The following is a 24196-nucleotide window of genomic DNA, read 5'->3' as shown; positions in this document are numbered from 1 at the left end:
TCGGGTCGGCAGGAACTCCCGCCCCCGCGCCCCCGCGCCCCCCCGGCGCTCCCATGGCCGCGCCCGCGAGCTACGCGAGGACGCGGCGGCGTGCGCGCCCCGGGGGGGGGTGCTGGGAAGTGGCGCGGACGTGCGTGCGTGCGTGCGTGCGTGCGCGCTCGCGGTGTCGGCGGTGGATCGGAGAGGCCAGAGCCGGAGACCGAGCTGGGATCGGGCCCCGGGCGGGGGCGGTGCGAGCGGCGCCGAGCGGACCCTGGGGGCGGGGACGGAGCCGGGGCGGGCGGGACTGGAGCGGAGCCCGGGAACGAGGCGGGAGGTCCCAGGGTTCGGGTCGGGGGGGGGGTGGAGCCGCACTTCGTCGCCGCGGGGGTGCCGGGACTCCGGCCGCAGTGCCGCCGCCATCACGGACTTCCTGTGGGACAAGCGCACGGGCCTCGCCGCCAGAACGGTGAGCGCGCGGGCCGGCGGGCCGCGGGGCCGCGCGGAAAGATGGCGACGGCGGGGCGGGCGGGGGCAGAGTTGGGTTGGGGGCCCGGCGGCGGGGCGCGGGGCAGGGAAGAAGGCAGGGCCCCGCTGAGCGGCGGAGGTGAAGAGCGGGGAGGTGAGGCGGAAGACCGGCCTGCCGCCCTCGGACCCGGGAGGACCTCTGGGAGGTTTGGGAGGGGCCGGAGTTGGGGAAGGGGTGATGGAGCGGGGATGGGGTGGGGGGCCGCCGGGTTCCCGGGAGCCTCTGCCAAGAGTTTGCGTCGCAGAGTTGGTTCGATTCTCCGAGTGAGGACGGAGGGCCGGGGGAGGTTTCTAAGTTGAGAAAGGTGAGCTGGAGATGCTTCCGGTTGAGGAGGGGCCGTGAGCAACTTTGGTGGCGGTGTGTCGTGTGGCAAGAGGAGATTTCTATGGCTGTGCTACACACAAGGTTGATGACATGGGAGAGCCCCCTGCTTGCATTTTTGCTTACAGGCCTTGCTAAACCAGGACCAAATCAAGTATCGCCCCCTCCTCTGCTTGAGGAGGTCGGGAAGCAGAAGCTCAGAATGAAACCCAGATGTTAGAGTCATTAGGCCTTTCCACACCTAACCACCCCGCCCCCCGCCCCGACTTCTGTCCCTGGGCCTTTTTAATTTTATTATGTTCTCATATCCTTATCTTTCTGTATTGTGATAGTGATTTGTCTCCCATTTTTTTCCTTTAAGGAAAACAGTCATTTGTGCACCATGCAATTCCAATCCCAGTAACTAACTGGAAGGGGGCCAGCTTTTAGCCAAGTAGTGCTGATATTAATTAAAAACCAGTTATCGTGTACTTCCTAAGCACAAGAGGGGAGCAGCCAAATAGGAAGCTGAGTACAGCTTGGGGCCTCCTATACTAAAAACTTTTAAGGTGGTTGTGGCCAGTGATGTGAGAGATGATTAAGACCGTTCAAGAGGTGGGACTCAAATCCCTGGAACTTGCTTATATGTGGCATATGCTGCTATGTGTACAAGCCTGGTAAACTGGATTCCTGCCCACAGGACACAGAATGGTCTGGTTGTGAAGACAAAGATACACTTTTAATAATTGTAAAACATCGATCATGATAGTGTATACCAAAGTGTTATTCTGTCAGTTTTGAGGAATTCACCCTGGTTACAGACATAGTTTAGATGCCATGCAGGGGAGGACTGTGGCAGTGTCCATCTGTTACACAGTCCCACCTGAAATGAGCCGTAGGCCAGACCCAAAGGTCTTCAGGGAGGCAAGTTTGAGGAGAGTCAGTGGAGCAACGCTGGTGGGAAGCTGGGGGTGGGGAATTATTATTCCAGCAGTTAGTGGGTAATATATACTCCACTAAGGAGGAGTTGTGAGCACAGGGAAGGCCAAGGAAGTTGTAGGTCATAAAATGAGAACTAGAAGAGCAGGAAGAAGCTTAGCCTCTCCAGAGCAACCAGGCCTTGGAGGTGAATTCTGAAAACTCGGAGCTTTTCCCCCACTATGTCTGTTTTTCCTTCTGTTCAGATGCCTCATCCCCGAAGGTACCATTCCTCAGAGCGAGGAAGCCGGGGCAGTTACCATGAACACTATCGGAGCCGAAAGCATAAGAGACGAAGAAGCCGCTCCTGGTCAAGTAGCAGTGACCGGACTCGGCGGCGCCGGCGGGAAGACAGCTACCATGTCCGTTCCCGGAGGTGAGGCATCAAGAGGAGACACTCACATTCAGGGGCACTCACTTGTTTATTTATTAAACAAAGATTTTTTGGTTATATGCTGAGCAGGTGGGGTAAGGTGACATTCAGGGTTGGTAACCAAATAAGTCATTTGCACTGTAGTGTTAAGATTGTTATCGTAGGGGCACCTAGGTGGCTCAGTGGTTGAGCATCAGTCTGCCTTCAGCTCAGGTCATGATCCTGGGGTACTGGGATCGAGTCCCACATCGGGCTCCCCATGGGAGCCTGCTTCTCCCTCTACCTCTGTCTCTCATGAATAAATAAAATCTTTAAAAAAAAATTTTTTTTTTTTTAATTTTTATTTATTTATGATAGTCACACAGAGAGAGAGAGGCAGAGACATAGGCAGAGGGAGAAGCAGGCTCCATGCACCGGGAGCCCGACGTGGGATTCGATCCTGGGTCTCCAGGATCGCGCCCTGGGCCAAAGGCAGGCGCTAAACCGCGGCGCCACCCAGGGATCCCAAAAAAAATTTTTTTTTACTTATTTACCAGGCATCCCAAGAAAAAAATCTTAAAAAAAAAAAAAAAGATTGTTATTGTAGAAGTGTATAGTGAGGGGCTGAGGAAGCATCTAGCGGGTTTGATTGGAGTGGGACAGGATGTGCAATTCAGGGAAAACTAATAAAGGACATGCCATCAAAGTTTGTCTGAAGGAATCAAGAGGATCAGGCAAAGGGACAGGAGGTGCAGAAGGCTATATATGGTCTAGAGGTAGGTAATGACCTAATAGACGAGACAGAGTTAGATCTGCATGGTTTTATTTTTTTTATTTTTATTTTTTTTAATTTTTATTTATTTATGATAGTCACAGAGAGAGAGAGAGAGGCAGAGACACAGGCAGAGGGAGAAGCAGGCTCCATGCACCGGGAGCCCGACGTGGGATTCGATCCCGGGTCTCCAGGATCGCGCCCTGGGCCAAAGGCAGGCGCCAAACCGCTGCGCCACCCAGGGATCCCGATCTGCATGGTTTTAATAACTTAACAGCATGTTGTGTGGCAGGGGCGGGTTAGTTTGCCGCAAAATTGGATGTTAGTCAAGCAAGGCTCAGGAAAGAAATGGCTCTTTGCTCCACTCAGTACATCAGTGGAGGGGAGAGGAGGCCCCCAGAGGCAGTTGTTCTGCCGATGTCTTTTTAGAGGTCTCGGTGACCTGGGGATGTGAGGATCCTCCTTGGGCCTCAGAGTGACTTCATGAGGGTCTGAGAACAGGTTTTCCAACATTACCCTTTTTCCTGATGGAAGGATGACCGGTCATATCATGTGGCAAGGAATATGGCTGGAACAGAGGCAGGTGACGGCTGTTTGTTGTCCAATAGCAGTTACGATGATCGCTCGTCAGACCGGAGGGTGTATGACCGGCGGTACTATGGCAGCTACAGGCGCAATGGCTGTAGCCGAGACCGGGGAGAAGCCTACTGTGACCCAGACTACCGGCACTCCTACGAGTACCACCGGGAGAATAGCAGTTACCGCAGCCAGCGCAGCAGCCGGAGGAAGCACAGGCGGCGGAGGCGGCGCAGCCGGACATTCAGCCGCTCATCTTCGGTGAGTGCCAGTCTGGGCCCTTCCTCTCCCCACTCTTCAGCCCTCTAGGACTCTGGTAAGTCAGACGTATCCTTGTTCTCAGCTGAGTATTGGGGCATAAACGCTGACGTGGGCACTGAGTCTGTCTGCTCTCTCAGAAGCTCTCCAGCTCCTAAAGAGTCCTGGAATCTGCTCTGGAGATTAATGGGCGCAGAGCATCTGTGAACCCCAGTGCCCTCCTTGGCATGCTGGGCTTCCTGTATTGGGAGCAGCTCCTGTGTCCCAGAGGCTTCCACTCTTTAGTGGGGACCTTGCTTGTGAATAGCCTCTTTCCCACAGGCTCTGGGCTCCACAGCCCCCTCAGTAGGTGGGCTTGGGTGGGGGCAAAGGGAGATCTGTGCCTGCCTGGTAGGGCACTGTGTAGAGCATGGGGTTGGGGTGACATTGGCAACGACACCACTTCTCTGCTCTGCCCGTTCCTCTCCCGGTTCCCGTTTTGGGTTTGGGGACTTGGGATTATGCGCCGCTCTCTCTTCTCACCCCGATCCGCCTTACTGCATCTGACGTGTTCCCTTCCACTGTCCCCCATCATCGTCTGTCCCCCCTGGCTGGGCGCCTGTGACCGGTGACCCCTCCACCACCCACCCCGCCTCCCTCCGGCCCCCGCTCCGACACCTGGCTTGCTCCGACCCCCCCCGCCCCCCGACAGCAGCACAGCAGCCGGAGAGCCAAGAGTGTAGAGGACGACGCTGAGGGCCACCTCATCTACCACGTCGGGGACTGGCTACAAGAGCGATGTACAAGCCAAATCGTAACAATCCTATAGCCTGTAATGGTCCCATAGCCATCCTAACGTCCTAAGCCAACCCAAGTCACAGCCTCTTGCCTTTCCTCAGTGGTGTTGTTTATCTGGGTGGTTTGAGTTGCTGTTGAGAATTGATCTCTGCTGTCCACTCCCAGCTCTCACGGCCCCTGGGTTAAAGGTGGTGGGAATCATGCAGGGGTGTTCTTCCCCTGTGACCATCTGTATCTGTTCCCCCTTCCTTCATCTCCTCACCCCAGGTTGCTGTACCCCTTTTTCTTCCAACTCAGCTCATTCCCCACCTTCTCTCCCTCCCTCTCCCCGACCCTGCTGTTTTTCATTTCAGATGAAATTGTAAGCACTTTGGGAGAGGGGACCTTCGGCCGAGTTGTACAGTGTGTCGACCATCGCAGGTAACTAGCGCCTCCTTCCTGGTTCCCTACCTGCTAGGCATAAAGAGCCAGTGTGGGTTATCTGGGGCTTTTTTGCTGATGAGCCAAAGGTAGGGTTTCTTAATCCCTGGACAGCCCCCATTGAGTCTGAAATGTTTTTGACGACTGAGCAAAAACCTTCTGGCACCCTGCAGGGGTGGGGCCCGAGTTGCCCTGAAGATCATTAAGAACGTGGAAAAGTACAAGGAAGCAGCTCGACTTGAAATCAATGTTTTAGAGAAAATCAACGAGAAGGACCCTGACAATAAGAAGTAAGCAAGCAAAGGAGTATGTGGGGAGTCTGAGAGGCTCCACTCCTGTACAGGAAAACCTTCCTGGCCTGGCTGAAGCAGGCAGGGGAGTTCTAGACCTCGTCCATTCATTCTTTTGTTCATCATCTTAGACTAGTAGAATGGTAGGGCAGAAAGGGAGGGTCTGACATTCTGTAATCCGTTTCCTTTGTTCTCAGGACAATTAGATTGCTCTGCAGTCTGTCCCTAGTCCAGGATGGCTTCTGTAGAGCTGTGCCCTGGAAATGGCCCTGACACTGAGAATTAGCATTTTCATCAAAAAGTCATCTGAGCTTTTAATGCCTAGAACTGTGCTGATGAGACCCCAGACATATATATGTAGTATTTGTGTCCTTGTACTTTCTGCAAGTTAAATGTAGAATAAGGCCATTAAGCAAAGACATGAGACGATAGTATAAACGTGGGCCCGCTGGTGGCTGGTGGTGAATAAATTTCAGGAGTGGGAGCTGGGGTCAGTGTTTAGGAATGACAGTTTGCCAATTTAGCATCCACACTGGAGCCTGGCAGCCAGCTCTTTGGCCAATGGAATTGTTTTAACTATTTAAAATGACGTAGGAAAGTGGCTTAAAGCTTGGTGGATAGTATCTTTCTTCTTGGGTCTGCCAAAAAGGCTATTCTGTAATTCAAGTGAATTTTGTTGGTAATATTAACTGGCATGTTCTTACACAAGCATGTGGAATCAACAGCTCTGCGGTCCCTCCTTGTTGGAGGGGTGGTGGGCAGATGGGAGCTCATCAAACATCCCTCTTCCCTCACTTCTCTTCTCAGCCTCTGTGTGCAGATGTTTGACTGGTTTGACTACCATGGCCACATGTGCATCTCTTTTGAGCTTCTGGGCCTTAGCACCTTCGATTTCCTCAAAGACAACAACTACCTGCCCTACCCCATCCATCAAGTGCGCCACATGGCCTTCCAGCTGTGCCAGGCTGTCAAGTGTGAGTAGGGTGGGTCGAGGTAGACTCTGGGCAGCCCCTACCTCATTGGGCCTCTTTTGTGTCCGTTTAAACTGGTGGAGCCCCTAAACTATCAACTGGATTATCTGTAGTTCTTCGCTGTCAAGTGGACAGCTCCTGCACTTGACTGCTTGACCAAGGTCCTCACCATCACTGATTAGTTTTTTTCCATATGCAGTCTAACAGGAGCTGGAAGAGAAAGCCTTTGAAATCAAAGCATTTACCTCTTTTTCCCTTCATTTCCATTCTTCACAAAAGTGTTAAGTTAGGCTGCAAGCACAAAGAGACAAAATGATTTCCCAAGCTAGATGTTTACATTTGTCTGAGCTGAAGTGCTCTTCGTTTCCAGCAGAGCAAGTGGAAGCAGGGACTTCCAAGGGACAACCAAGGGTCCAGGTGGGGGATCCAGACAAGTACATGGTTCCTCTTGGGTTTTCATAACTGAAGTTTTACAGAGTTAAATTCACAGAATGTCAGATGGGCACATATGTCAAAAGACAAAAATACAATGAATGGCCAACTTCTTTTTTTTTTAATTTTTATTTATTTATGATAGTCACAGAGAGAGAGAGAGAGAGAGGCAGAGACATAGGCAGAGGGAGAAGCAGGCTCCATGCACCTGGAGCCTGATGTGGGATTCGATCCCGGGTCTCCAGGATCGTGCCCTGGGCCAAAGGCAGGTGCCAAACCGCTGCGCCACCCAGGGATCCTGGCCAACTTCTTTTTTATTTATTTATTTATTTGTTTGTTTGTTTGTTTGTTTGTTTATTTATTTATTTATGATAGTCACAGAGAGAGAGAGAGGCAGAGACATAGGCAGAGGGAGAAGCAGGCCCCATGCACCGGGAGCCCGACGTGGGACTCGATCCCGGGTCTCCAGGATCGCGCCCTGGGCCAAAGGCAGGCGCCAAACCACCGCGCCACCCAGGGATCCCCTGGCCAACTTCTTATACATCAGTTGACAATTACATTTGTGTCTTACGTTTTTAAGTGTGGGGTATCTTAAACCAGGCATTTCATCTGAATATAGAGTAGAGAACAGCCTAGTGATTCTGGACCTGCCTCCTCACCAGCTTTGACTCAAGGTGACCAAGCTTGGGGTCACTGGTGCCAGTTAACCCTGGCCACCTGGACCCACCCTGACTTGGCCTTCTGCCTTGCAGTTCTCCATGATAACAAGCTGACACATACGGACCTCAAGCCTGAAAATATTCTGTTTGTGAATTCAGACTATGAGCTCACCTACAATTTAGAGAAGGTAAGAGGGACAGGCAGCTATGCCATCCCTTTATTGTAGCTCTTTTCCTTCTTCCCTTTTACTTTCTCCCATATTCTCTCCTGGTCTGGTCCAATATAGTAAACCAGAGTACTAGTGTAGATTGAAAGGGAGAGATTGACGAAGACTTAAACTGGAAGAGAACTGGGAAGGAGGACCTCAGATAACTTTCCAACAGAGTGCAAATGCTTTTTTTCTCTGTAAGGAAAGCTCAGTTCTCTTGACCTGTTTTTGGAAACACTGTATACCAGTCACTTAGGAAAAGTCCAGATACACAGGGACTTGCATGTTATGCCATGATCATTACTTAATCCTTTCCCACTTCTAAATTATCTGTGGGATATGGGGGAAGCTCTCAAGCAGATTCTCCGGTGTGTCTGGAAACAGGTCAAGTTGCTTTTTTTTTTTTTAAGATTTTATTTATTTATTCATGAGAGAGACGGGGTGGGGGTGGGGGTGGGCAGAGACACAGGCAGAGGGAGAAGCAGGGAGCCCGACCTGGGACTAGATCCCAGGTCTCCAGGATCATGCCCTGGACTGAAGGCGGTGCTAAACCGCTGAGCCACCTAGGCTGCCCTCAAGTTGCTTTCTTTAAGGCCTGAAAGCACTTTGGAGAATAATGGTAGAGTCTTGGTCTAAGGTGGCTGGGTCCATCCTCTTTCTGCTGTGCTCCTAGAAACGAGATGAACGCAGTGTGAAGAGCACAGCTGTGCGGGTGGTGGACTTTGGCAGTGCCACCTTTGACCACGAACATCACAGTACCATTGTCTCCACTCGCCATTATCGAGCACCAGAGGTCATTCTCGGTACGCGGGGTTGAGTGGGGAAACAAGGCTGTCCAAGTATGTGTGATTGGTTGTTGGGGAAGGCCCCTCATCATCCATAACACCTTCTGCCTCCCATTCCCACCTAGAGTTGGGCTGGTCACAGCCTTGTGATGTGTGGAGCATAGGCTGCATCATCTTCGAGTACTACGTGGGCTTCACACTATTCCAGGTAAGTGGTGGGGTGTCTTATATAGCCACGTGATGTTCTCCTACCTGGCTTCCTGTCGTCTGCTGAGGACATGCCTGCTTATTCCATGTTACCTTCCTAAAAGCCAGTCCTCAGCAACCTGTTCCCACTCCCATGTTTGGTTCTGTCTTTGTTTCCCAGACCCATGACAACAGAGAGCACCTAGCCATGATGGAAAGGATTTTGGGTCCTATCCCTTCCCGGATGATCCGAAAGACAAGGTGAACTTTGGGCAGGGGGTACTTAAGTCTTTTCCTTTTCTCTCCACAATATTCGTTTATTTCACATCATTTTCTTGTTTCTTTGACGCCTTCCCTCCCCCCAGCTACTCTCAAATGGGGGAATAAGGGAAGTATCCCACAACAAAAGGAACCTCCTGATCCCTCAACCTCCCCTTCCCCTCTAGGAAGCAGAAATATTTTTATCGGGGTCGCCTGGATTGGGATGAGAATACATCGGCTGGGCGCTACGTACGAGAAAACTGCAAACCACTGCGGGTGAGCCAGGCAGGGTTGAGATAGTGCCTACCGCCGAGAGGTTATTTTCTTCCTAAGGTGCTTTGCCCCTGGAATGCACCTCACAAGCAGAGTTAGGAAGGGGGGAAACTGAAAGAATACCGCTTTGGTCAATAGAAGAGAGATAAGAGGGAGTGGTTTTGTGGAGGGAAGGAAGTTAGACGGACATGTCTTTCTTGAGTCAGACGGACATGTCTTTCTTGAGTCAACCAGAGATGAAAGCAATGTCCTGGATTCTTGAGGTTAGAAAAGAATAAACTACCTTTGAAGAGGTTATATTTTAATGAGCTAAAGAAGATTCATGAAGTTGACAAGGATTAAACAGAAATTTCAGAGTATGAAGGAGTAATTGTGCTAGTAGGAAGGTAGGTTGAGCAGTAATACCAGAAATGCTGGTCACGTTGTGCCCGTGGTAAGGTAGTATTCATGATAGTATTCATAATGGCAGAGCCTTGGTCCTTCGAGATTGAAAGCTAGGGCCTTGAAGATAAAAACGGGACTTAAGGCATTGTGCCTCACCTTTTTCCTGCCCTCCACCACCAGCGGTATCTGACCTCAGAGGCAGAGGAACACCACCAGCTCTTCGATCTGATTGAAAGCATGCTAGAATATGAACCTGCTAAGCGGTTGACCTTGGGTGAAGCCCTTCAGCATCCTTTCTTCGCCCGCCTTCGGGCTGAGCCACCCAACACCAAGTTGTGGGACTCCAGTCGGGATATCAGTCGGTGACGATCAGACCCTGGGCCCCCCTGCATCTCCTCCAGCAGTGGGTGTCCAGTCCAGGACACTGGTGCTTTTTTATACAAGAGAACAGAGCCGGAGCCTGCCCCTTCCCCCGGCTCCTTGTATACCTGTGAATATGTGAAATAGTGTACATACAGAAGAGCTTGTACCTGTTGCGCCCTCCCCGGCTTTGTACAGAGCTGTTCCGTCCTGCACATTTCCCACCCTCCCCTGCCCCTTCACAGTGGAGTTGGACAGGGGCAGGAGAAGAGAACCAGGTGACACCTATCCCGTGTTTTATAAGGAATTTTGTACAGTCTTTGTGAAATAAAAATGACGTGCTTCATCGGACCCCCCACCCCTGGAGTTTGAGGTGCTGGAGGCTGGGCCAGAGGGCTGGGAAGATTGGCAGCCCTTCGGAGTTTATGCGTGAAGGGAGTCCATCTTACCCTCCCGAGCCCACGGCCCGCGGGTCCCGTTTGTCTTGGGAGGGTTGTGCTCGTGGGCGGGGTGCTTCGCCGCCGCGGTTCGGTGGGAACCCGGGCTAGCCAGAGGCCAAGGCAGTACTCCCGCCGGACGTCTGGGCGGGCTGAATCCCAGCCGCGGGGGCCGCCGGGAGCTGTAGTTCGGGCGTGGGCGGGGCTTGGCGTCACGTGGGGGTGCTTCCGTCTTCCCCTGTACCGGGGCGCAGGCGCAACCCGCCGCAGCTGCGGGGATCCTCGGGGTCCTTCCGGCCTTCGCGGCCAATCCGTGCAATCCGAGCGGGCGGACCGGGAGGAGCGGAGGGAGCTGCCGCCGCCGCCGTGCAGGGGCGTGGAGGGCAGGGGCGGCTCAGGCCGCAGTTGCAAACATGGCTCAGAGCAGAGACGGCGAAAACCCCTTCGCCGGGCCCAGCGAGCTTGACAACCCCTTTCAGGTGATGCGCAGGCCTTCCTTGGCTAGTTCGGTTGACTCTTCTTGGTTCTGGACGGGCTAACTTGTATTCCCATTCCTGACATTTGTTCCGGGGAAGGGCCGCCACGTGGGGGTGACGGTGACTCCAGACCAGTGAGCACCCTGGGGGCGGGCCGTGCCCCTATAAGGAGCTGGTGCTAGCAGTGTGGGGTGAAGGATGGAGGAGCAAATGTTGGGACAACAGCGTGGCCTCCAAGATGCAGTGCTTGGAGCCACCGGCATCAGAAGAGGCCCGGGGAGTTCCCCCCAGAGGCACTAGGTGCCAGCTGAGCCCCGGCCCTCTGCCCGCAGGACCCAGCTGTGATCCAGCACCGACCCAGCCCGCAGTATGCCACTCTTGACGTCTACAACCCTTTTGAGACCCGGGAGGTGAGATTCGGGGGAACACAGGATGGCGGCGAGGGGAGGATATGCCAGTGAGCCCACTCTCTTGGGAAACACAGGACTTTCCTGCATGCAAAGGACCTTAGCTCCCTGTGGAGGCCTGTCAGCTTTGGTTTACCTAACCCTCCTGGAGATGGAGGACCAACCATTCCATTTGAGCTCTGAGCATCAGTCCTGGGAGGATCTAGAGACTGGCAACGCCTGAACCAAGGCTGTGTCTGGGGAGGCTTCCTTGAAGAAAATAGTGAGGCTGGTAGGAGTTGAGAAAACCAATTATGCTTAGGTGTGCATTCAGAGGGCGAGGGATGAGAAGGACCGGACCTGTTGGTCCTACAGAACAGAAAATGCTAAGAGCTTTAAAAAGTGAAGGGGTTGGGTTGGGTAGATGAGTCCTGACTTAGGGATAGGATGTGCAGGGTGACGCTGGCTGCCCTAACTTGGGGAACAATTCTCTGACAGAGGTTTGACTCTGGGGGAGAGGTTGGGGAATGGGTTCTGGAGCTGAAGTTACTCAAGCTGACTCTAGATACCTGCGTTGAGAGGGATTGGATGATCCTAAAGTCTAACAAAACCAACAGCCCCCACTGGCCTATGAGCCTCCTGCCCCTGCCCCGTTGCCTTCACCTTCGGCGCCCTCCTTGCAGTCGTCAAGAAAGCTCAGCCCCACAGAACCCAAGAACTATGGCTCCTACAGCACCCAGGTAAACAGGGTGTGGGGGTGGGGGTGGGGGCGTGGGGGCTAGACCTGGGCAGAGGACTCATGTCTCCCTCTGCACTTGCTGGGCAGGCTTCAGCTGCTGCAGCCACTGCTGAGCTGCTGAAGAAGCAGGAGGAGCTCAACCGGAAGGCCGAGGAGTTGGACCGGAGGGAGCGGGAACTGCAGCATGCTGCCTTGGGGGGCACAGCTGGTAAGGGGGCTCTTTGTGGGGATGCATTTGGCACTTTGGAAGAAGCAAAAACAGCCTAAGAGCATGGACTCTGGAGCCACGTTGCTGAGTTTGAATTTGGGTGCTATTATTTATTCCCTAGGAACTCTTAGGTAAGTTACTTCATCTTGAGAGTCTCAGTTTTCTTACTTGTAAAACAAAGATAACATTTGTACCTGTTTAACAGGATTGTTGTGGCAATTAAATAAGATCATCCGTACAGAGTGCTTGGCATCATGCCTAAAAGTTGTAAATGTAGTATATACCATCAACAGTAGTCGTGCTCTCCCTCATCTCCTCAGACCCCAATTGGAGACAGAAGAGAGGACTTGGGCAGAAGGGAAGGGGTGGTTGCTTTCTTGGTCTCTGCCTCACATCTGGGTCTTCCTGCTCTCTTTCTCTGCCTTACAGCTCGACAGAACAATTGGCCCCCCCTACCTTCTTTTTGCCCAGTCCAGCCCTGCTTTTTCCAGGACATCTCCATGGAGATCCCCCAAGAATTTCAGAAGACTGTATCTACCATGTACTACCTCTGGATGTGTGAGTAGCCAGAAGCCTTTTTTGGAGGAAGAGTAAAAGTAATGACTTTACATCTTTTCTGCCCTGGAGCCCACCCACCTAGAACTCAGCATTTCATCTCTGCTCAGCTTTTGAGTTTAAGGCTAGTTTCTCCAGGAATTTTCCTGGGTTACTCCTTTCATAGTACATAAAACCTGTTCTCCCATCTTCTAGAAAGCACATGTTCTTATCTCCTTCCCCTTTCTTTGTCCTCCTACGTAAGTGTTTTCTGAGTCCTTTAAATGTTTTTGCAAAGGTGATCATGTGTGATAGGAATCTGTCTCCACTGTTGAGGATTTTGTGAAAGCAGAAGCTTCCTTTTGTTACTCTGCCATAGTTTGGTGACTGTCGTGTGATGGACTCATACAGGAAGGAGCTGCCTTTGCAGCCTACGCTCAGTGTCTTGTACCTCTGTCCCTTAGGCAGCACGCTGGCCCTTCTCCTGAATTTTCTTGCCTGCCTGGCCAGTTTCTGTGTGGAGACCAGCAATGGCTCAGGCTTTGGGCTCTCTATCCTCTGGGTCCTCCTTTTCACTCCCTGCTCCTTTGTGTGCTGGTACCGCCCCATGTATAAGGCCTTCCGGTAAGTTCAGACGTGGGGGTGGTGGAGAGCCCAAGATGAGCCCGTCTGTTGCTCCTGCTCTCATTCTTTTCCCACTCTCCCCATTTTTTCTGCCCGCAGGAGTGACAGTTCATTCAATTTCTTCGTTTTCTTCTTCATTTTCTTCGTCCAGGATGTGCTTTTTGTCCTCCAGGCCATTGGCATTCCAGGTTGGGGGTTCAGGTCCGTGAGGCTGCTGTCCACCCCCCCAGCCCTTCCCCTCATTCCTCTAGACCAAGTCAGCACTGAGTACTGGGGTAGGAGTTGTTCAGAAGAAGGTGTGGTTTTTATTCTCAGGAGGTGCCAGTTGAATGAAAGAAGCAGGATAGAAAGGGCCCAGTCAGAACTCTAGACAGGCCTAGCTTTGGGGACGGGGGGGGGGGGGGGGGGGGGGGGGGGGGGGGAAGCACATGCGGTCAATCAGAGAAGGCTTCCTAGAGGAAGTAGGAGTAAGTGCTCTTTAAGAGGGCGCAGAGACTGCTCAACAAAAGGTCTCTTTGGACTGAGGATAGCTGGGAGCTGATTGTTCACAAGCTGGAATTAAACTTTGAACAGTAGATGTGGTTTGGGATTGTGGTACTTGGAAAGCTGCCCAGCGGTGGGAGGTGGGGGGAGTGACCCCTGGTGAGATGGACCAACGGGGGGGCGGGGGTGAGGGACGGGGTGGGGGGGGTGGAGAATAGGGTAGGGCCGTTTGGCAGGGGGTACAGAAGCTGGGAGGACAGAGGCCCTGCTGGGAGCCACCCTCTTCACTGCCCCCTGCTTTCCCCTCCTGGCAGTGGCTGGATCTCTGCTCTGGTGGTGCTGAAGACCAACACGGCTGTAGCTGTGCTCATGCTCCTGGTTGCCCTGCTCTTCACTGGCATAGCTGTGCTGGGAATTGTGATGCTAAAGCGGGTGAGGGGCTGTGTAGAAGGTGGGGCCTGAAGAGTGAGATCATGTGCCCCTAGGGGCCTGGCTGGGTCACTCTGGAAGAACTTGGGAGGGCCTGGCCGAAGATGTGCAGGTTCTCAGCTAATGGACCTCTCAGGGAGTGTGTGTTGGGAGGGAGGGAGCCAAGAAGGAAAAGTGAAAGCAGCGGTGAGTGAGTGGTGGTATTGTAGGCGTTAGGTTGGGGTGGAGGCGGGCACAGCAATCATCTCTGCCGTCTACTTGCAGATCCACTCCTTGTACCGCCGCACAGGTGCCAGCTTTCAGAAAGCCCAGCAAGAATTTGCTGCTGGTGTCTTCTCCAACCCCGCGGTGCGAACTGCCGCCGCCAACGCAGCCGCTGGCGCTGCCGAAAATGCCTTCCGAGCCCCATGAGCCCTGGCAGGGATGCCCTGGCCCTGCCACTGGAGGGAGCGCACTTAGCCCCCATCCCTGAGGGCTCTGGGGCTTGGTGAGACATCCGTCACTACTTGGGGTCTCCTCTCATGCCCCCAGGTCCGCAGCCATAACTGCTGACCCTGACTTAAGGGTGTGGGGAGCCCACTGTGACCCAGTCCCGCTACCCCTGCCACCCCATCGAATAGGCCACACTACTGCCACCTCTCACACACCCCAACCCAGCTTCCCTCTGCTGTGCCAAGGCTGTTGCTTCGGTTATTTAAATAAAAAGAAAGTGGAACTGGAACTCCAGCCCCCTTTCCGGAATTTTTATTGAGAACTAGGCATTTGGAAGACAAAAGGGAGTGCGGCAGGGGCAGGGACCGGAGCGGAAGCAGAATGAACTCCAGGGGAAGGTCGGGTAGGGCTTGGGAGCCAGCAGACGCTGCGGAGGGCGGGGCGGCGGGGCTGGGCGATTCCGCTCCACACCCGGAAGGTGCTGCCGCCTCTGCTGGGGACGCTGCAGGCCCAGGGCCCCAGAGGCTGGGCGGGGCTGGTATCGGGCCCCAGGCCCGGGAAGGCGAGCAGAGCCCCCCCCTGCACCAGGCCTGCGGGCGTACGTGGGCTCCTGGGGCGCCCCACCCCTGCCGTCCGCCCCCCTCTACCAGGATCGCGGGCAGATACTGGTTCCCGGGGTGCCCTGGCCCGCCCCGCCCCCCTGCACCCGGCCTGCGGGCCGACGCCGACACCCCGGGTGCCCCGCGTAGCCCCGCCCCGCCCCCCTGCACCCGGCCTGCAGGCCGACGCGGACTCCCGGGGTGCACCGCGCAGCCCCGCCCCCGCCCCGCCCCCGCCGCCGGGCAGGACCTGCTGCCGCCCGGGCTGGGGAGCGCAGCGTGTCGCGGGGAGCGGGGCGGGGTGCCCCGCAGCCGGTGGCGCCCCGGCCTCTCCCCGACAGACGGTCTCGGACCCCAGGACCCCTCCCCTCTTCCTTCCACCCTCCTCGCCTCTACCCTCCCCGCCTTTCCCCGGGTTCCGGACCGCAGCCGCTCCTGGACCTGCCCTTCTCGGCGCCCCTGTTCTCCAGGGAGATGCGATGAGCCGGCGCCCCAGCGACCTCATCGCCGTCCCGGGCACGGTGCCCGTCCGGTGCCCGCGGTGGGGAGGGAGCGCTCCGCGATCCCTCCGCGACGCCCCTCCCTTGGGCCCCCGCCCAGCTGGATGCTCTAGGCCATGCCCCAGGGGCCCCATCCGGGAGGTGGGTTCTAGAGCAAAGAGGGTGGAGAGGAGGGAGGACGGGGCCTTGGGCGCCTCTGAGATGTTCCCAAGCGACAGTGGAGGCCGAGCAAGGCGCAGGCAACCGGGCAGCAGGCATGATGCCCTCGCCCAGTGACTCCAGCCGCTCGCTGACCAGCCGACCCAGCACCCGGGGCCTTACCCACCTCCGCCTCCACCGACCCTGGCTGCAGGCCCTGCTCACGCTAGGGCTGGCCCAGGTGCTCCTGGGCGTCCTGGTGGTCACCTTCAGCATGGTGGCCTCCTCCGTCACCACCACTGAGAGCATCAAGAGGTCCTGCCCATCTTGGGCTGGGTTCTCGGTGAGTTGGGTGCACAGTCCTTGGGTGGGGTAGGCTCCTGGGGCCCCACCCCTCCATATTAGCTGCCAGTCCAAATGCTGGCCTCTCCTTCTTCTTCTGGGCTTCTGTCTTCTTACAGGGCTGGGCACGCCCTGTGGTGAGGGGCTCACTCATGTGCCTCCCCCTTGCCAGGCTGAGCCTGTACCCACTCTGTCCCCAGCTGGCGTTCTCCGGGGTAGTTGGCGTTGTGTCTTGGAAGCGGCCATTCACTTTAGTGGTAGGTGTTGGGATCTGGTGCCCACTGGGAGTCAGGTGCCCAGGACCGGAGGGGATGCCCACTTATGCCCCCGAGAAGAGAACTGGCCTGAATGAGGGCTCCAGCCCTGAGTGTGCACCTGTTTCCCCCAGATCTCCTTCTTCTCCCTGCTTTCCGTGCTCTGTGTCATGCTCAGCATGGCTGGCTCTGTTCTCTCCTGTAAGAATGCTCAGCTGGCCCGAGACTTCCAAGACTGCTCCATGGTGAGACTGAGGAGGGAAAGCCTGAAAGAACTGGTGGGGGGAGCTGTGCAGGACACCTGGGTTTGTCCTGACTCGGGCTGCTTCACCCTCCTCACTGCCACCCAGGAAGGAAAGGTCTGTGTGTGCTGCCCCTCCGTTCCCCTCCTCCGGCCCTGCCCAGAGTCAGGCCAGGAACTGAAAGTTGCCCCTAACTCCACCTGTGACGAAGCCCGAGGAGCCCTCAAGGTGAGCGTGCTCTCCCTGCCTCATTCATTCTTTTCTCTCCTATCATTCTCCTGGCTTTCACTTTTGCCTCCCCTTCTGGGGTCCTCAGGGACCCAGAACTGGTGAGAGTCACCCCTCCCTAGGCCCCGCTCACATCCCTCTTCCACTCTTGCTTTCAGAACCTGCTCTTTAGTGTCTGTGGGCTAACCATTTGTGCCGCCATCATCTGTACCCTCTCAGCTATCATCTGCTGCATCCAAATCTTCTCCCTGGACCTCGTGCACACGGTGAGGGGGCCAGGGTCAAAGCCGAGCAGGTGTGATGGGGGTAGGGATGTGTGTGTGCTGGGATTGGGCTTGAGGGGATGGTGGCTACAGTGCTGGGCTTCTGAGCACCACTTATTAGGCAGTATAGCGTAGGGATCTCTAGTGTATATATGTGTCTACTGTAGGGATATTTAGGTGGTCCAAGGAATGATGAGGAGGGGAAGGACGGGGAGTGAGAGAATTATGTGATGCTAGTCAGCGCAGAGAGGGAACCTTAGACAATGGGACTGCCCTTGGGTGGAGTCCAGAAGATCCTAGATGGGGACAAGGATAAAGAGTTGATGTTGTAGTGGGGGCAGAAGGCAGGTGGCAGTTCTGAGTGGAGGTAAGCCCATAAAGTGGAGGACTTTCTAGATGGCTGGGGCAGAGAGGAGCCAGTTTTGGCTGAGGAAGAGGGCAGGGCCAGGAAAACATGGAAGATTTTGGGAGCCTAGGAGCTGGACTCCCAGAAACCAGGCTTGCTGACCTGCTTGCTCCCCAGCAGCTGGCCCCTGAGCGCTCAGTCTCTGGCCCTTTGGGGTCCCTGGGCTGTGCATCGTCGCCCCCAGCCCCTCTCCTGCACACCATGCTGGATTTGGAAGAATTTGTACCACCAGTACCCCCTCCGCCCTACTATCCCCCAGAGTACACCTGTAGCTCTGAAACAGATGCGCAGAGGTGAGACCTGGTGGGTTCCTACTGGGAACTGAGGAAGGGGGCTGGGGCTGCAGCCTGGACTGGTGGGGAGGGAGCACTGTGGATTAGGAATGCTTCTCCAAGCTTCTTACTCTCCCTCATTTTGCCAGCATCACCTACAATGGCTCCATGGACAGCCCAGTGCCCTTGTACCCTACCGACTGCCCCCCTTCTTATGAGGCTGTCATGGGGCTACGAGGAGACAGCCAGGTGAGAGCAGGGCTTAGGGTGGGCTGGGGAGCTGGGGAGAGAGCCTGAAAAGCTGAGGGAGCTGCTGTCGCCAGACAGGGAAACAGCAGTTGTCACATCTTGATAGCACCAGCACATCCATGGTCATCTTTGGTCTTCCCTGGAGCCTGATTTGGTGGGGGCAGGGGTAGGAACTATTACTTCTATTTTACAGATGTGGAAACTGAGGCCCACATAACTGACCTGTACAGAGTGGCCAAGCGGGCCTGAAATCTCGGTCTTCAGAGTTCTGTCCATCACACCAGCTGGCCCCTTGACACTTGTATTTTCTGCAGGCCACTCTGTTTGATCCTCAGCTTCACGATAGCTCCTGCATCTGCGACCGCGTGGCCTCCATCGTAGATGGTGAGCAGAAGGCCGGGAGGGTGGACTCCGGCTGGGCTGCCTGGGAGAACAGAGGTGGGTGGGGCCGGGTTGGGGGTTTCTGGACTTGACCAGCACCCCCTCAGGGTGGGGAAGAACTGGAGGTGGAGTGGCCCCTACTGGGTTTCTGATGCCACCCCGTGCCCACCGCCGCCACTCACAGTGTCCATGGACAGCGGGTCTTTGGTGCTGTCAGCCATTGGTGACTTCCCCGGGGGCTCCAGCCCATCAGAAGACTCCTGCCTGCTGGAGCTGCAGGGCTCCGTGCGATCCGTCGACTACGTGCTCTTCCGCTCCATCCAGCGCAGCCGAGCTGGCTACTGCCTCAGCCTGGACTGCGGCCTGCGGGGCCCCTTCGAGGACAGCCCCCTGCCTCGGCGGCCCCCGCGGGCTGCCCGCTCCTACTCCTGCTCTGCCCCTGAGGCCCCACCGCCTCTGGGTGCCCCCACGACCGCCCGCAGCTGCCACCGGCTGGAGGGCTGGCCGCCCTGGGTGGGACCCTGCTTCCCCGAGCTGAGGCGGCGGGTCCCCCGCGGAGGCAGCCGGCCCCCAGCCCCCACAGCCCCTCCAGCCCGCGGTCCCACTCGCCGCTTCAGCGACAGCTCAGGTTCCCTCACCCCCCCGGGGCAGCGGCCTCCTCACCCGGCTCCTGCGCCGCCACCGCTGCTGCTGCCTCGGTCCCACAGTGACCCAGGTATCACCACCTCCAGCGACACCGGTGAGCACCCCACACCCCTCAAGGTTCAGGAGGGGGCAGGCAGGGCAGTGAGAGGGCCCGTGGTACCCCCAGGCCTCAGGGATGCTGTGAGGTGCCTGGGGAGGAAGAAAGGGCGAGGTCACTCCTGCAGTAGACACCTCCTAAAGCACCATCAGTAGCCGAGTAGCCAAGAGAGGAGGACAGTTTTCTGAAAACACATTCCACAGCTCACAGCTGGAACTAGTTAACCCTCAAGTCTCGGCTTCCTGACTGTTAATGGGGTGTAGCAGCAGCCTGCAGCCCAGGTGCTATAGTTACTGAGGAATGAGGTGATACCAGGAGGATCTGAGCACTGGCACAGAAGGTGCTCATCCCTGCCCTAAGGCATCAGGTATCAGGCAGGTGGAGCACACAGCCGCCAACGAGTGCTTTGGCCCCTGTGTCGCTGGGCTCTACCATCAGGTTTCTGGCAGACGTGGGCAGAGGTGGTGCCTCCTTGGTTGAGGATGGAGTGTGGGGGCTGGGCTTGAGTCTCTCCAAGCAGGGCTGTGGGTCGGTGGGCGTATCCACAGGGCACCTCCACTCCCTCCCTCTACTCCCCAGCTGACTTCAGGGACCTTTATACCAAAGTGCTTGAGGAAGAAGCTGCTTCCGTTTCCTCTGCAGATACAGGTCAGGCCTGTGGTTGGGGGTGGGCAGGGAGTGCTGCCTGGCCCTTTGTGCACCTCCTTCCCATCTTCCCTCTTTCTCTCTCCAGGGCTCTGCTCTGAAGCCTGCCTCTTCCGTCTAGCCCGTTGCCCTTCGCCCAAGTTGCTTCGTGCCCGCTCAGCTGAGAAACGGCGCCCCATGCCCACCTTTCAGAAAGTCCCCCTGCCCTCCGGCCCTGCACCCGCCCACTCCCTGGGAGACCTAAAGAGCAGCTGGCCAGGCCGGGGCTTGGTCACTCGTTTCTTTCAGATGTCCAAGAAGGCCCCAGACCCCAGTGGGAATGGGGCCCATGGGCTTAAGCAGGTAGGAATTATGGGAATCTGGGAAGATACCTAGGAAAGCCTGGAGCTTCAGGCTGAACCACACTGATGCCCTGTCCTGTGCCCCCCTCTAGGTGCCCCGGAGCCCATGGGGCCGGCCAGGCCGAGAGAGCCTCCACCTTCGCAGCTGTGGTGACCTGAGCTCCGGCTCTTCCCTGCGGCGCCTCCTGTCTGGCCGCCGGCTAGAACGGGGTACCCGCCCCCACAGCCTCAGCCTCAGTGGGGGCAGCCGGGAGACTGGACTCTGACCTGGGCTTCTTGCTACTCTGAACATATCCAGATGAATGCTGGGGCCACAGGCACCAGATGGTTGGGACCAACAACCTCTAGCACCCCATGCACTGGCTGACACAAAGAAACCCGCTGAACACCCCCCGAAGTATACCTTTGCCTCCTACCTCTGGGGGCTCCTGCTGCTTGCCTGGGCCCCTCTGGACTGGGAGAGCTTCTGTCCTGTGCTGCATGGGTATTCAGGCTGTTGAGGGGGAGAGACCCCTGCTTACAGCATTGGAAGAGGAAAATAAAAGTCCCATCCCCTAGCATGAAAGCTCTCCGATTCGACAGGGACTCTATAGCCAGGGCAGAGGCATATCCCAGTGCTTCAGCATACAGGGCCGTGTGCCTGTGCGATGGGGTGGTAAGGCATGAAGAGTCAGAGAAATCTGGGTGGCTCTCAGCTCTGCCTCGTCTAGCTGCATGACCTTGGGCAAAGTATTTAACCTCAATTGCCTGCTCTGTAAAACATTGTGAAGATGAATGTTTGTTTGTAAAGCTCTTAATATACTAAATAAGTCCTCAATAAATTTCAGTTTTCCCCTTCTTCTGGATCATTCTTTGTCACCACTGAAATTTGTTCATAGTTATACTTATGACTCATAGTCATAGTTAAAACCTTCTCAAGGAAAAAAAAAAAAAACCTTCTCAAGCGTTGCCTGGGTGGCTCAGTAATTGGGCATCTGCCTTTGGCTCAGGGTGTGATCCCGCAGTCCCAGAATTGAGTCCCATATCGGGCTCCTTGCATGGAGCCTGCTTCTTCCTCTGCCTGTGTCTCTGCATCTCTCTCTCTCTCTCTGTCTCTCATGAATAAATAAAATCTTAAAAAAAAAAAAAAAAAAGGAAAACTCTCAAGACATTTATTTCCAGCTATCTGTATCTGTGCTCCTTTTCATAGTGAAATGTTTTCTCCTTTCCCTCCTCTTCTTGGAACACTCCACAGTCAGGCTCCATCCCATCTCTCCCTAGGCACTGCTCTTGAAAAAGTGTTCAGTAACCAAATAAGGTTTCAGACTCAAAGGCCATTTCTGCCTGCATGTCACTTGACTCCTGAGAAACATTTAGCCCAGGTAATCCACATTGTTTCTCTTGAATTTTGCCCTTTCTTGTCTTTGAAGTAATCATACACTCCTACTTTCCCTCTCCACGCTTATTGGATTTCCTTTGGCAGCTCCTACACCTCTGCTGGGCTGTTGTGATGCTGGAGAACCCCAGGGCTTTCCCCTTGGCCCTCTTCTGTTTTCTGTCTGCCCTCTGCAAGTGTCCCTATCAAAATCCATGGCTTTAAGTACCCATCTACATGTCCATGCATAACTCCCTCCTTGATCCCTCTCCAAGAGCTCCAACATCCAACTTGACAGGTCTGCCTGGGTCTCCAATGGTCACCTCAGACTCACCATGGCCACAGATGAACCTTGAGTCCCATCCCCAGCACCTGTTCTCATCTCAATAAACAGCACCACCATTCACCCAGCTGCACATTTCAGAAGCTTGGGAATCGTCCTGATTTCATCTTTTCCCTCATACAACACCCCCACTCCTCTCCTGAATTCATGAATTCAGCTGTTTCACCAGCTACCTAGGGAGGTTCAAGCCCCTCTCCTTGATCCCAGCCTCTTAACTATTTCCACTCTTCCTAAAACTCTCTCCCCTTGGCAGAGTGGTAAGAAATCATGTCACATCAAGGTGTATTTGGATACTCTCCAAACTCCTGAGCAGGCTATGGTCAGCCATAGCCTCTCTGCTCCAGCCAAATGGCCTCACACAGAGGCTTGTGCACCTGCTCGTCCCCTACGCGAACCGCTGCGCCCCGCAGCTGTGCCCTCGTCACCTGAGCGCCGGGCACCAGTCATTCTGTCAGTGCCACGTTTTTCTGAGCACTCAGCACTATCTAGGATTACCACTACCTAGGGCAACCTCTTGCTGGCATAGCTCGCTGCGCTGGGGTAACAGCGACTAGAAGGGCGAGGCGGGGCGGGGCGGGGCGGGGCGGCCACCGCGGGGAGGTGTCAGGCTGCACAGCTTCTTCAATAATTCACAACCTCGAGCGGGTCAGGGCGCGGCCGGACAACAACTCGTGGTAGGAGGAGGCGGAGACGGGGGTTCCCAGAGGGGCAGTTTCTGGGCACTGAACATTCCCGGTCCCGAGGCTCCCTGAGAACCTCCGGGATGCAGCGGAGCCTCGCAGGGCGGGACTCGCTGAGAGAATCCACCTACCCCGCCCCTTACCGCCAGCTAGCCGCCCAGGCGCATGCGCGCTTCTTGCCTTCCGCGCCCTCGTTCGCGTGGACTCCCGAATACGCTTGCGCCCGATCTGAGATATGATTGGTCAGCGAGAGCAGTCCATCCCGACGAAGACCAATGGACGTGCGGAAAGGGCCCGCTTCCCGCCTCCCAGCGACTCGAGGCCCCGCCCCACCGCCCCGCGCGTCCCGCGGCTGCGCATCGAGGGGCTGCGGCTGGGCTGGTTGCAGACTTCGTTGTGCTGAGCTCCCGGCAGTCTCCCCACAGCGTGGGCGGCGCAGGGGTTTCCCTTCGCCTCCCGCTGACGCTTTGTGTCCCCTCGGCGGCGGCAGGCGTGTTGGATTCATTTTCCCCTCCCTGAGTTTGGAGTTCCCCTTTTCATCATCGTTGTTATTAATTGTAGGAATGGCCCTCTTACACTAGTGGAGAGTGGATGCAATCTTTAAATGCTCTCCATCCGCCTGTTTTTTTGAGAGGTGCAGTGGGAAGCTCATAATTTATCCATTCTTGGGGATCCCTGGGTGGCTCAGCGGTTTAGCGCCTGCCTTCAGCCCAGGGCGTGATCCTGGAGTCCCGGGATCGAGTCCCACATCAGACTCCCTGCATGGAGCCTGCTTCTCCCTCTGCCTGTGTCTCTGCCTCTGTGTATGTGTCTCACATGAATAAATAAATAAAATCTTAAAAAACAAAATAGATTCTTTAGTCATTCGACAAACGTACACCGAGCACGGGACCAGCGCCAGGCTCTGCTGGCGGCGGGGATGGGGCCCTGCCGGGCGTGCCAGGGCTGGGGGGTGGGGCGGGTCTGCAGAAAGAATAGGGCGGGCCTGGGAGGGGGAATGGGGCGGGGCCAGGAGAGGGACTAGGGAGCCGCTGGGGATGCGGCGGGGCCGCGGTGGGCGGGGGGGGGGGGGGGGGGGGGGGGGCCAGGACACACTTGTCACTACACTAACAACGGGCTTCCCCACTGGTAGGATTCATTACAACCGTGTTAAACTGCCCATGACAGGTAGGGCTGTGAGCTTGTATCACAAGCATTAAGCATTAAGGAGTCCGACTGGAGGTGAAGTGCACTGCTGAAGGAAGAGTCTGGGGAAGGGATACAGAACAAGGGGGAAGAGGCTGGTCTTCCTGCCTTGCAGCTGCTCCTTTCAGTCAGATTTCTACACAGCAACCAAAGTGATATTTTGAAAATATAAATCTAATCTTGGCATTTTCCTGCAACAAACTCTCCGGTAAATTTCCATCTTAGAACAAAATTTAGACTCATTATGTGGTCACCAATTTGGCAACCAAGCTTTTCCTCCAAACTCCTCACTAGCCCCCTCACTGGCTCTGTCCAGCATGCTCTACCCTTTATTTTGCTTTGTAATTCTCATGGCCACCAGCCACCTGGAATTATCTGTGTTTTGTCTCGATCTCCACTCAAATATAAGCGCCATAGGGCCAAGGACGTTAGCACTCTATTTGTTGCTGTATCCCCAAGACCTAGAAGAGTGTCTGGCATATATAAATGTTCAATGATTATTTGTTGAATGTGTGAATTGGGGAGCACATAGC

The 24196-nt window shown here is 55.5% G+C and overlaps 3 protein-coding genes and 1 long non-coding RNA gene across 12 annotated transcripts; 3 read left to right on the top strand and 1 right to left on the bottom strand.

Moving 5' to 3' along the window:
• The first annotated feature begins 289 nt into the window (after window positions 1–289).
• On the top strand, window positions 290–10102 carry CLK2 (CDC like kinase 2). Of its 5 annotated transcripts, none has more exons than XM_077900972.1 (13): window positions 290–448; window positions 1993–2162; window positions 3522–3747; window positions 4439–4523; window positions 4875–4941; window positions 5115–5231; window positions 6039–6205; window positions 7387–7481; window positions 8176–8305; window positions 8413–8495; window positions 8655–8734; window positions 8920–9010; window positions 9572–10102. In XM_077900972.1, exons 2-13 carry the CDS (start codon window positions 1993–1995, stop codon window positions 9755–9757), a joined length of 1497 nt encoding a protein of 498 aa, XP_077757098.1. In that variant the 5' UTR covers window positions 290–448; the 3' UTR covers window positions 9758–10102. The 5 variants fall into 5 exon arrangements, with proteins under 5 accessions (XP_077757098.1, XP_077757097.1, XP_077757096.1 ...); XM_077900971.1 differs by having other exon boundaries at window positions 4436–4523; XM_077900970.1 differs by having other exon boundaries at window positions 3519–3747.
• Window positions 10103–10422: 320 nt separating this feature from the next.
• On the top strand, window positions 10423–14793 carry SCAMP3 (secretory carrier membrane protein 3). Of its 2 annotated transcripts, none has more exons than XM_077900975.1 (9): window positions 10423–10667; window positions 10997–11074; window positions 11734–11790; window positions 11877–11997; window positions 12427–12555; window positions 12996–13155; window positions 13255–13356; window positions 13953–14070; window positions 14332–14793. In XM_077900975.1, exons 1-9 carry the CDS (start codon window positions 10602–10604, stop codon window positions 14476–14478), a joined length of 978 nt encoding a protein of 325 aa, XP_077757101.1. In that variant the 5' UTR covers window positions 10423–10601; the 3' UTR covers window positions 14479–14793. The 2 variants fall into 2 exon arrangements, with proteins under 2 accessions (XP_077757101.1, XP_077757100.1); XM_077900974.1 differs by having other exon boundaries at window positions 10426–10667; window positions 11668–11790.
• Window positions 14794–15322: 529 nt separating this feature from the next.
• On the top strand, window positions 15323–20939 carry ENTREP3 (endosomal transmembrane epsin interactor 3). 4 transcript variants are annotated; one of them, XM_077900966.1, is made up of 12 exons: window positions 15323–16079; window positions 16279–16335; window positions 16467–16577; window positions 16683–16802; window positions 16961–17068; window positions 17592–17764; window positions 17893–17992; window positions 18307–18376; window positions 18558–19112; window positions 19695–19763; window positions 19849–20102; window positions 20194–20939. In XM_077900966.1, exons 1-12 carry the CDS (start codon window positions 15855–15857, stop codon window positions 20365–20367), a joined length of 2016 nt encoding a protein of 671 aa, XP_077757092.1. In that variant the 5' UTR covers window positions 15323–15854; the 3' UTR covers window positions 20368–20939. The 4 variants fall into 4 exon arrangements, with proteins under 4 accessions (XP_077757092.1, XP_077757091.1, XP_077757090.1 ...); XM_077900965.1 differs by having other exon boundaries at window positions 17589–17764; XM_077900964.1 differs by having other exon boundaries at window positions 16198–16335.
• Window positions 15364–22751, bottom strand: LOC144315823 (uncharacterized). Its single transcript, XR_013381582.1, has 3 exons — window positions 22622–22751; window positions 18556–19207; window positions 15364–18416 (listed from the first exon to the last, which is right to left on the bottom strand). It is a non-coding gene; the product is annotated as an uncharacterized LOC144315823 (long non-coding RNA).
• Window positions 22752–24196: the final 1445 nt, after the last annotated feature.

This window comes from Canis aureus, chromosome 6 (assembly GCF_053574225.1).
Source record: "Canis aureus isolate CA01 chromosome 6, VMU_Caureus_v.1.0, whole genome shotgun sequence".
NCBI lineage: Eukaryota > Metazoa > Chordata > Mammalia > Carnivora > Canidae > Canis > Canis aureus.
Note: the sequence above shows the minus strand (reverse complement) of the source record. Positions and strands in the feature narration are given on the sequence as shown.

Bases quoted from the DNA above. Each gene is read 5' to 3' on its own strand.
- CLK2 (XM_077900969.1), top strand. From the start codon at position 1,993: ATGCCTCATCCCCGAAGGTACCATTCCTCAGAGCGAGGAAGCCGGGGC. The intron at 3,748-4,435 runs GTGAGTGCCAGT...GCCCCCCGACAG, and splicing joins CATTCAGCCGCTCATCTTCG to CAGCACAGCAGCCGGAGAGC. The intron at 7,482-8,175 runs GTAAGAGGGACA...CTGTGCTCCTAG, and splicing joins TCACCTACAATTTAGAGAAG to AAACGAGATGAACGCAGTGT.
- SCAMP3 (XM_077900974.1), top strand. From the start codon at position 10,602: ATGGCTCAGAGCAGAGACGGCGAAAACCCCTTCGCCGGGCCCAGCGAG. The intron at 11,998-12,426 runs GTAAGGGGGCTC...TCTGCCTTACAG, and splicing joins TGCCTTGGGGGGCACAGCTG to CTCGACAGAACAATTGGCCC. The intron at 13,156-13,254 runs GTAAGTTCAGAC...TTCTGCCCGCAG, and splicing joins CCCATGTATAAGGCCTTCCG to GAGTGACAGTTCATTCAATT.
- ENTREP3 (XM_077900963.1), top strand. From the start codon at position 15,855: ATGATGCCCTCGCCCAGTGACTCCAGCCGCTCGCTGACCAGCCGACCC. The intron at 17,765-17,892 runs GTGAGACCTGGT...TCATTTTGCCAG, and splicing joins TCTGAAACAGATGCGCAGAG to CATCACCTACAATGGCTCCA. The intron at 19,764-19,848 runs GTCAGGCCTGTG...TTCTCTCTCCAG, and splicing joins CGTTTCCTCTGCAGATACAG to GGCTCTGCTCTGAAGCCTGC.